We start from the raw sequence: 11,365 nt of genomic DNA, 5'->3' as shown, positions 1-11,365 counted from the left end.
AGCCTATAATTTGTGATCCTAGAGAAGCTAAATAAGAAGGTGAACCCAAAGAAAAACATATAGTTATCCTCCTGGATATTGGAAATAGACAAGATTGCCAGGCAAAAATTGGGAACTTGGAGGTGGGTTGGGATAGGGGTAAGGGGAAATGGGGAGAGAAAAGTGAGAAGGAGCAGATAGGGAAAGCCTGGGAGAATGGGATGGTTGGGATAAAGGAAGGGTAGATATGGGAGTGGGAAAGTATATATCTTAATTAAGGGAGCCATTTTAGGTTTGGCAAAAGACTTGACTCTAGAGGGGCTCCCAGGTGTCCAGGGAGATGTCCCCAGCTAGTTCCTTGGGCAGCTGAGGAGAGGAAACCTGAAATGGCCCTATCTTATAACCATACTGATGAATATCTTGCATATCACCATAGAACCTTCATCTGGCGATGGATGGAAATAGAGGCCATGGTCTAGCCATGTACTTGGGCAGACATCGAAGCTCATGTATGGACCACATCAGCCAGAAGAAGAGGTAGACAGGTCATTACCTCATAAAATTTCCCATTCCTTCAGTTTCCACAAATGCAATACCCCACCAACTCTCCAGCCACCTCCCCTATAGCCATGTTCCCACCCCCAATATATTCTCTCTGAAGATGATACCTGTCAGGATGTTGTCAGAAAGCCTTTAATCAAAGAAGGTAAAAAGCCTAGAACCAAAAATGCTATATTTCTCTGAAAAAAAAAAACCACTCACTAAGAAAAGTGAAGAGGAAGCTGAGACCTTCCATTCTGTGGAAGGATAAGATAGGAAAGAGTTTCTCACCATGACAGCCAGGATGTAAACAGAGGTATGATGGAAGGGAGAGAGAGAATGTGAATCCACGGAATGAGATATATCCTTCAAAGACATTCTTCCAATGTCTTATTCTTCCAATTTTGTCCCACCTATATTTTTCCCCACTTCCTATAGTTTATTCGAGTTATGATTTCATTTTCTAATTGGCTCAGAGTCATTATGTTGCAATTATCTCTTAATCATTGGATCAACAAGCTAAACTTAACCTTAAATATGAGTCTTTTGGAGGACATTTCATATCCAAACAAATACAAGAACAATGAAGTTTATGACTACAACATACACATTTCAGTACCAGACATAATTCCATTAAAAAAGTTATACATGAATTTTTACTTTTTGGTTTATTGTTGAAGCTTGTTTTTTTATAGCCTGTAATTGCTTCCCCAAATTTGTTATGTCATGAGCCACATGAGGAGCTATAGACAGTTGATGTCTTCTGAGGCAGGGTGAGAAACTTTTTTTTAAGGATGTGGCTTCTGCTGTTTCACTAAGCTACAGTGAATGGCGCCACACCCAGGAGTATGTGGGCAACACAATCTCACCTGGATTACAAAAACAAAAGCAGATGGTACCAATTTGGAAGGGATAGAAGTGAATCTGGGGGATTAGGGCAGAGGAGCCAAAGTGGGGGGAAGGAGACACTAATATAACCAAAATATGGTATGAATTATTACATTCTCAAAAAGATTGAAATGTTGTATTTTAATAAAAATACCATACCTTCTGAACTTAGATTTCCATGCTTCTTCTTTTATTAAGTGGGTATTTAAGAACTGATTTGGAATTAATTTTCTATGGAACTAAGTGGAAAGTTACACTGATGGCTATCTTCTGGGTATATGAGAACTGTATCCATGCAACACCAACTCCACTGATTTTGAAGACAAGAAGACAAGACTGAGCTCTATCGAAACCTTGCTTTGTTCCCCGTGTTCTGAGTGGTGGTGAGATATGTACAGCTCACCCTTCTATTCAGAGTGACTGTATCAGTGTACTTCTATCATTTTGCAGTGTTATGGGGTTCTGAACTTTGGCTATCACACTCAGTCACTAGCTTAGTTCATTTATCCCAAGATAAATAATATTCCAATAAGTTTTAGGGCCCAAAAGTTACTACAGGTTTCCTTGTTGCTGTTGTTATTTCTTTCTCCAAGGATGAGTAAACTCTTCCAGAAGTAGTTGTGTTCCCTAAGGAGGCAGTGGCAATGTAGCAATTATATCCTGGCTTTAATTTAGAATCAAGATGGCAGTGTTTCCTTTGGGATCTTTTCTGTTTTTCTTTTTGTAAATTAGTGTTCATACTGAATTCTCAAGAGCTGCAGGCAAATATATTGATATATCTACTTTTGTTTTGTTCTGAGCTGGTGAGGCTACTGTCCACCACTATCAAACTTTCTGTCCATTAAGGACCCTATTTATTACAGTGTCTCCCATGACTTCTAGAGAGAATTGGAGGAACTTTCTCAAGTCTGGAAGATGAAGGTATCTGTGTTTATCACCTAGGGGTGAATCTAAGGCGGGGGAGAATTTGCCCTCATTAATACAAGTGTGTATACACAATGCACAATGAATGTGTGCATTGTATACTTTTGTCTCTGGGCTTTTCTCCACACCACAGTGCTATTACAGTTATTTCTCAAAATTGAGTATCTGTCTAAAGTTTGAGGAGAGTATAAATACAGCAGCTCCAAAGAGCAGTTTATCTCACATTTATACAGTACCTAATCCAGGAGAAGAAAATGCAGGGGTTTTTGTCAGTAACCTTCATCAAGTCTTGCTAGGTTTCTTCCAAATTTTATGCCAAAAAATCTCTAATTGTATCCATCTCCACTGACACACTCAGATGTATGCATTGAGTATATTTAAATCTGAACTATAACAATAGCCCCCTGTTCAGCTCCCTCTGATACCTGGTTTTGCTATAACCCCACTTTCTCACTACACAGTAAATGTTTAAAGCTTTCAGCCACGTCTTTCCTCAAATCTTTCCTTGTGGGTACTAATGTTCTGAGTTGGAGAATTGACCTTATATACCCCTGTTTGTCAGTGATATTCCAACTTCATACATTTTTATCAGACTGACCCATATTCTTGACCTTTCCCTATCCCCCCAATGCCTAAGACCTTCTCTCTTCAAACACTCAACTATCATGACTCCACAGAACATGTAAGAATAACCTTCCTCACCAGCTGCAAACCCTTATGTTTGGCTGTCTGTCAAAATCATGGACATATACATACTCTTAATACTACTTCTGGGAATTTATCATACATACTTATGTAAAAATGTATTGAATAATAATGCTTATTGTAATGCTGGAAATAGCAAAAATAATGAGACTCAATGTCCAAAAATTGCTAATTATTATTATATTATGGAAAAGTGATTATTACAAACAGTGATGGGTGATATGATTAATGAATAGTTTCTGGTAAGAAAATTATATTAGAATATTTATAGAGTAGATGTATAGTGTAGAGATTTTAACAGCAATCTCAACAAAGATAGGAAAATCGGAGTAGTAACAAAAATTTTAGCTGCCCCTCTTCCCATGAGTGATTAACTTGTTTCTCAGCTTTCAAACATGAAGACATTCAGATTGTTTTTATTTACAAAACAAGGATCTGTGTTTTAATAGACAGATCACCATGTTTTATTTACTATTGTTTTCTGATTGTTCTCATGAATAATTCCATTTTCAACAGATAAAGAAGGGGGACAATGATAAATGGAATTTTAGAAATAAAATAAAACAAAAGATCATTTAAGAGCCATTAGTAAGATGACTGGATTAAGATCAATGACAGTGGAGAGCATTATTTGACCACGTTAAACAGAAACCAATTGCTTCCTTGGTGGAGTCCAGATGTGGCTAGAGATGTTAAATATTTCACGTCATCATACAAACCTAAAAAATCAAAATTCAGTTTTGGTTGAGAGAACACAAAATAGAACTTATGCTGGGTGGTGGTGGTACATGCCTTTCATCCCAGCACTCAGGAGGCAGAGACAGGCAGATCACTNAGAGAGAGAGAGAGAGAGAGAGAGAGAGAGAGAGAGAGAGAGAGAGAGAACTTGAAAGAGTCACAGGAAAGAGTCACAGACTATATATATATATATTGAAAACTGCTTTAGAAAGAGAGACAATCGGAGATGTCGAGGTGGGAAAGAGGTAAGTAGAAGACATGTCATCTGATATTTCATGTTATTGGCATAGTTCTGTTCTCTTAAGCCTCTAAATCAAAATTACAGCTTCATAGCTGCCTCCTGGATTCTATCTATGTCAATACACCTCCAGATATAAAACATTAGCCAATATGTTTCAAACTCTGAAGAGGATCAAGAGGCTAGTAAACTATCAAACATCAATGACTACCTCTAATATTAATTGATAGCTATTATAACCTTTTACTTCATTCCCCATCTCAGAATTCCCTTAGGGATTTCTACTTGTCTCAAAGCTGATCTTTTTTTATATGTTAATTGTTTGGGAATTTGTAAGTTCCACAAAAATATGCTAAGCTTGTTTCTAAGTCACCAACCTCCCATTAGTGTTCAAAAGCTTGAGAAGTTCAAAAAAGTAAATGCACTAATTAATAATATTTCTTTCATTGTGCCCTGGTCATCACGTTTCCCATTCTTACACTTTCGTCTTTCTGATCTTTAGCAAACAAGGAACACAAGAAATCAGAGCAGTGCATCTGAGTTCATCCTCTTGGGACTACCCATCCAGCCAGAAGATCAAGACATGTACTCTGCTCTGTTTCTGGTCATGTACCTGACCACGGTGCTGGGGAACCTGCTCATCATCCTGCTCATCAGGCTGGACTCTCACCTCCACACCCCCATGTACTTCTTCCTCAGCCACTTGGCCTTCACAGACATCTCTTTCTCATCAGTCACAGCTCCAAAGATGCTCATGAATATGCTGACACACAGTCAGTCCATCTCATATGCTGAGTGCATTTCCCAGGTGTACTTTTTCCTATTTTTTGCAGATCTTGACAGCTTCCTTCTGACCTCCATGGCCTATGACAGATATGTGGCCATCTGCCACCCCCTCCACTATACAAGTATCATGAGTCAGAGTTTCTGTTTCTTACTGGTCATTGCATCTTGGTTGTTATCCTTTGCTGGTGCCCTTGTTCACACCATCCTTCTAGCTCGTCTCTCTTTCTTTAGAGGTAACACTCTCCACCACTTCTTCTGTGATCTCTCTGCTTTGATTAAACTCTCTAGCTCAGACACCTCTATCAATGAGCTGGTCATCCTCATTGTGGGATCACTGGTCATTACTCTGCCATTCATATGCATCCTTGTCTCCTATGGCTGCATTGGAGACACCATCCTGAGAACTCCCTCGATCAAGGGAATCTGCAAAGCCTTGTCCACGTGTGGCTCTCACCTCTCTGTGGTTTCTCTCTATTATGGAGCCATTATTGGGCTATATTTTGTCCCCTCATCTAACAACACTAATGACAAGGATGTCATTGTAGCTGTGATGTACACTATGGTCACACCCATGCTGAATCCTTTTATCTACAGTCTTAGGAATCGAGATATGAAAGGAGTTTTGAGGACTATGCTTGCAAGAGCAACATTTTCCATGTGATCAACTTCCTTTGCTACACAAAGGGGAGCTGAGATTTCCCCAGGTTTTATAAGCATCCTTTACTTTGGGAAATGTTATTTCTTAGTTATTTGGTGCACTGTCTTTTCAGGCACGCTTTACAGTGTATGTCATTTTAAATCTTCATTTTCCTTCCTCTCTCTCTTTCTCTCTTTCTGTCTGTCTTCTTGATCCTGACAGTCTTAAACAAGTTTTATTCACAAACATATCCATACATCTTTTTTTCTGCAATTGTTATTTTGTTTCCTCACTGTTTTCAGTATTTTTAATATGTAAAAGCCTTTAATTGGTAAAGTTTTTTCTCCTTTTCTAATGATGCTACTATTTCTTCAGGCTGACCAATTCAAGATTCTATTTGTGCTTAAGTTTATGATATAGCTAGTTTATATTTTTGGATAACTTTAGTTCAGAATGTAGCTATGCTTTTGTTCTAATTAATTTTCTCTAATTATTTTTAATTTTAATTGACATCAAATTGTACATAGTTACTGGATACCATGTATTTTTTATGCATGTATATAGTTCAGATGTTCAAATAATGATGATCATGTTTAATTTTTGATTTTTTTACCTGCTTATGATGGAAATACTCATAATTTTTTTGTATCTATTTGAAACTCACAGTATTTTTATTACCAGATTAATCACCCTACCTTGTAACCAGAAGCAAGTTTTCCATTTCATTGTCATCTACCCATTAGCCAACTTCCCTCTGACTCTTCCTATTTGTAGCCTCTGTTACGTTCACACTACATTTTAACTGTCTCAGTGTGAAGGTCACTAGAGTATATGAGTCAGTTCACATATTGAAATTACTTTTCTGTTAAAGGCTGTGACAGACAAATACTGATTCAACTGATGAATAAAACCCCTATGGGACATCTCTGGTCCTAGGAAGGTGAAGCCCTGTGAAACACTGGCTAGAGACTTTCCAAAGCATTCCAGGGAGTTTGCAGTCATGCGTATGGTGTGTATCCTGATGTGAGCTGAGGAGTAGCTGCCGGTGTTTGAGGAAGTCTAGCCAATCCGAGTTGATTCACACATGTGGGATGTACAGCATCTCAACTTTCATGGGGTTTTAAAATTAAAAATGATACTTACCTGCCCATCACTCAAATGTATTACTTTCTATGCCCATTTAAAAGAATATATTTTAAAATGTAGTTCTTGGGAGGCTGCATCTATTCAAGACAAAGACTTTAACTTCACTTCTATAAGCAGAATGCTGTAATGCTTATTTTTATTAAAAATATTGAGTTACATCAGTGTACAAAGTAACGAGTTTCATTGTGTACACACTCATAGCACTTTGATCAAGTGAACTTTGTTTCCCTCTTTCATTTTTTCCATGTCTGCCTCTTTTTCAACCTGGTCTCTTCCATATAAGACTGTCTTTGATTGTCAGGATGTCTTTTCTTTATGTTTTCCCTTGTGGTGGAAAGCATGATACTAGTCTTATATTTTTTCATAGCACAAGAAACTCAAATCCCGTAGGTTTATCCTGAAAATGGCAAGCGATAACCTTTATTTATCACATATTGGTTGCCTTGCACTTGTTATTACAATTCCTCCAAGGATGAACTGTCTTGTGTCTTCTTCAGCAAATATTTCTATCCCTGGAGAAGTCCAAGGCGATGATGAAACCATACACAGCTTGTTCCTAATCAGGAGCCAGGCATACAGGATCACCCCAGTCCCTCATCATAGAGTATAAAATTAAAACCCACACTGATTTCTCGGGACATGAACAATCATGTGTCTATCACAACAGGCTGCATGATGAAAGCCTTTTGTTGCTCACAGTGGAACATTGAGCCCCTTGCAGATTCTGCCAGCTTTACTATATTCTGCATATTCCATAAATAGATGGAAGAAGCTTCCACACCTTGGAGATAAGGTATCTGTGATTATCATCAAATGCTCAATGTCAGAGTGGAAATAAAATTTACAAGAAGCAGGATGACTGCAACCTTGGGTGTCCTTATCTGTATGTGTGTGCAGTGTGTGTTACTTTTCTCTAAGGTCTAGCCCTCTTCATGACACACTAGGACAGAAAGATTCTTGTAGATGACTTATTTGGATCATCTATCTAAAATTTGAAAGAGTGGGATGACAACAAATTTACATACAAAAAGATTGTCTCTAATTCTACATCTAATTTAGAGATGAAAAGGCAAGGCATACATCCATTTGCTTTTCTATGACACCCATCATCTTCTTGGGTAGTTTCTCAAATTTTGTACTAAATCAATATAATTTGATTCTTCTGTGCTGCAACAATTCACATAGGGGAATTATTTTGTACCTTAGATAGTGCAATGGCTATTTAGATTCCTGCTTATTCTGTTTCGATCACTACAAGAAGATGGCCTGTAGTTACCCTAAAAGTCTTTACTTAGACTTTTACTTGGTCCTGTTTCTGAGAACAGATTGAAGGTTTCTAATGTGACAGGAAAAGTCTTATATACACATGCTCCCTAAGAGTTCCCTAATCCATATCTTTTCCATCTGACCAAAGTTCTGAATTTTTGTTCCTCAAATGTCCTTGCTCTGTATGCTCCAACATGCATTTTATGAAATAGTTTTCCTGATAAAGACTCTTATGTTAAGGTTGCTTTAAGGAACACATAGGAATAGAATTTCTTGTCACCTTATCTTTTTATAATTGAATAATATGTTAAAGTCATAAATATAAATGCTATCTAATTGCATTTTTAGAAATTCATTCTACACCCATGTACATGTTACATATATCAGTGCACAAAAGAACTTAAAAATTTGCAAATATTATTTATTAAAATGTAACAAATGAATAAAAGCAACCCACATCTCCATCAGACAGCTAATTAGTATTTTCATTGAGATGCAAAAGTTTTTATTATTAAAAAAATAAGTAACATAAAAAGGGTAGTCCATCTCCATAATAGCATCACTTAAAAGACTTTTAATGTAGTAGGATAAATATAATATAAATTTTAAATATACCTCAATCAAGTTGAAATGATTTATGCTTTATATTTATATTTTACTGTAATCTTTAGTTAACTTCAAATAAATGGTAGACAAAATGATTATGCAATTCTCAAAAATCAATACATTCAGAGTGGATAATTCTTTCAGAGAATATGGAGTTTGCATTTTAATATCTGTTTCACATATTTTCTTTCTTGAATATGAAATGATTATGACAACAGGTAGGCCTAAAGTCAACAAATTTGAAGGAGAACAAGGGAAAATTAGTGTATTACAAATCATAAGAAATGTTAGAATACAACAAAAATTATTTAAGAATCATTAGTGAGAACCAAGCCTGAGAATCATTGTTAAGGAGGGCTTATACTTGTTTATGTCAGATAGACATTCATAAAGAATCTATTCTGTGCTAGAGTCTGGATCTGACAGGAAGAGTCAAGGATTCCTGGATATTCTACAGGCTTGAATGGGAATGGTTCAGCTTGAGCTAAGACACTGGATACAGAGGCCTCTGTGGCTGTTTATTAGAAGAGATGCACACTCTCTTTCCCCTGCATCTAGTGACGAAAGTGTTGATAGGAAAGAAAGAATTGATGGAGTATCCCAGGTGTGTCACTAGTTAATGAAACCCCAAAGACTGACCTGATCATTCACATAAAATGTGGAGATTCTGATGTTTTGGAGCTTCATACACCTAATATTCACTTTTGTGGTAAGTGGAATTAAAGCGTATCTGAAAAGTATTCCTGGTATCTCATGGACAGGGGTGGGATTTAATCCAATTCAATTAGCCATTGGAAGACATCTACTGGATTTCTATTTGTTCCTTATTGACTCTGCCTTTCTCCAATTTGAAATCTCAGATGTTTTTCACAGACTAAAATTTCCTCTGGTTGAGCCCAAAGAAATCTGATACTCACTGTGGTGCTTTCCATTTTTTTCTTCTAAAACACTGTGAAGTTGGCTTTTAGGCAGGCAAATAGCACATTTAGTCACATAAAAACTAACCCAACAATGTGGCAAAAAACTCAAGATATTCATTAGAATGTACATAAATCTGACTAGTTCAAAACATGCTATTATTCTGTCGCAGATACAATGGCCTCTGCTTCCTCTATATCATAATTTTTCATCTCTAGGAAAAGAGAAGAGCATGATGAAGAATAACCAGAGTAGCACAGTATCTGAGTTCATCCTCCTGGGACTCCCCATCCAGCCAGAGGACCAAGTCATTTTCTCTGCCCTGTTTCTGTCCATGTACCTGACCACGGTGCTGGGGAACCTGCTCATCATCCTGCTCATCAGGCTGGACTCTCACCTCCACACCCCCATGTACTTCTTCCTCAGCCACTTGGCCTTCACAGACATCTCTTTCTCATCAGTCACAGCTCCAAAGATGCTCTTGAATATGCTGACACACAGTCAGTCCATCTCATATGCTGGGTGTGTTTCCCAGGTGTATTTTTTCTTATTGTTTGGGTGTGTTGACAACTTCCTTCTGACCTCCATGGCCTATGACAGGTATGTGGCCATCTGTCACCCTCTGCACTACACCACCATCATGAAGCAGAGTCTCTGTGTTCTGCTAGTGATAGTGTCCTGGATCTTTTCCTCCACCAATGGCCTTGTGCACACTCTTCTCTTTGCTCGTCTCGCTCTCTTTAGAGACAACACTGTTCACCATTTTTTCTGTGATCTCTCTGCTTTACTTAAGCTGTCCAGTTCAGATACCACCATCAATGAGCTGGTCATTCTCACGTTAGCAGTGATAGTTATTACGGTGCCATTCATATGCATCCTGATCTCGTATGGTCACATTGGAGCCACCATCCTGAGGACTCCCTCTATCAAGGGAATCTGCAAAGCCTTGTCCACATGTGGTTCTCATCTATGTGTAGTTTCTTTGTACTATGGAGCCATTATTGGGTTATATTTTTTCCCCTCCTCCAATAATACTAATGATAAGGATATCATTGTAGCTGTGATGTACACTGTGGTCACACCCATGCTGAATCCCTTTATCTACAGCCTGAGGAATCGGGACATGAAAGGAGCACTGAGAAATATCCTCAGCAGGAGAGTCTGTTCACAGTGAAGGGCTTGGTCTTCCCTCTTTCTATATTTGGTAGCTTCTCAGTCCCACACATAGGGACTCTATGTGCTTTCCAGTGAGTCTGCAGATTGTACTTTTTCCTTCTGCATTTCACCTCAACCACAGGTTTTGTTTCTCTTTAATTGTTTTGTTCATCTTGGGGAATATTTTTGTTTGTTTTTAAATGCTTCCACACTATTTTCCTTTTCACAGTGTGTCCTAACTGTAGGAACATAAAATTTTTATAAAATGCCAGTCATTTGCCTTTCATTATTATCTAATTTTATGACCTTTTTTATAAAAGATTTTTTTCCTCTCTCAAGAAAGCAGAAATATTTCTCCTGTATATGCATTGTTTAATTTTATTTTTTACTTTCTAATATATTTTGGATTTATTTTTAAGATTAACACCACTTAAAATTCTAGTTTTATTTTTGTTTTTATTTTTTGTTTCTTGGTCCTTCAAGAGAGGGTTTCTCTGTGTAGCCCTAACTGTCCTAGAACTCACTATGTAGACCATTCTGGCCTTGAACTCAAAGATTCACCTGCCTCTGTTCCCAAGTGCTAGGATTAAATGCATGAGCCAACACCACAATGATTTTTATTTTAAAATTGGTGCATAAATTAATACATAATATTGTCACTCTGGAAATCAGTGTGTGAGTTTCTTAAAGACTATACATAGATCTTTCATTTGACCCAGCTATACCACTTCAGGGAATATAAACAAAAACATTATATCTACTATACAGATACATTTATATCATGTTCACTGCTGCTATGTCCACAGTAGCTAGGAAATGAAATCAACTTAGAAGTTTAT

The 11,365-nt window shown here is 37.4% G+C and overlaps 2 protein-coding genes across 2 annotated transcripts; both read left to right on the top strand.

Moving 5' to 3' along the window:
- Positions 1-430: 430 nt before the first annotated feature.
- On the top strand, positions 431-5,459 carry LOC126495358 (olfactory receptor 50-like). The gene is made up of 3 exons (XM_050132965.1): positions 431-516; positions 1,339-1,414; positions 4,515-5,459. The coding sequence occupies exons 1-3, from the start codon at positions 431-433 to the stop codon at positions 5,457-5,459; spliced, it is 1,107 nt and encodes a 368-aa protein (XP_049988922.1).
- A 4,144-nt stretch (positions 5,460-9,603) lies between these two features.
- Positions 9,604-10,545, top strand: LOC126495359 (olfactory receptor 50). The gene has a single exon (XM_050132966.1). The coding sequence runs from the start codon at positions 9,604-9,606 to the stop codon at positions 10,543-10,545; it is 942 nt and encodes a 313-aa protein (XP_049988923.1).
- The last annotated feature ends 820 nt before the right edge of the window (positions 10,546-11,365 follow it).

This window comes from Alexandromys fortis, unplaced genomic scaffold (assembly GCF_014885135.2).
Source record: "Alexandromys fortis isolate MF-2015 unplaced genomic scaffold, M_Fortis_MF-2015_v1.1 scaffold_447, whole genome shotgun sequence".
NCBI lineage: Eukaryota > Metazoa > Chordata > Mammalia > Rodentia > Cricetidae > Alexandromys > Alexandromys fortis.
The sequence above is the reverse complement of the archived record's forward strand: the minus strand, read 5'-3'. Positions and strand labels throughout refer to the sequence as shown.

Bases quoted from the DNA above. Each gene is read 5' to 3' on its own strand.
- LOC126495358 (XM_050132965.1), top strand. From the start codon at position 431: ATGGATGGAAATAGAGGCCATGGTCTAGCCATGTACTTGGGCAGACAT. The intron at 517-1,338 runs GTAGACAGGTCA...TGTTTCACTAAG, and splicing joins CACATCAGCCAGAAGAAGAG to CTACAGTGAATGGCGCCACA. The intron at 1,415-4,514 runs GTACCAATTTGG...TCTGATCTTTAG, and splicing joins TACAAAAACAAAAGCAGATG to CAAACAAGGAACACAAGAAA.
- LOC126495359 (XM_050132966.1), top strand. From the start codon at position 9,604: ATGATGAAGAATAACCAGAGTAGCACAGTATCTGAGTTCATCCTCCTG.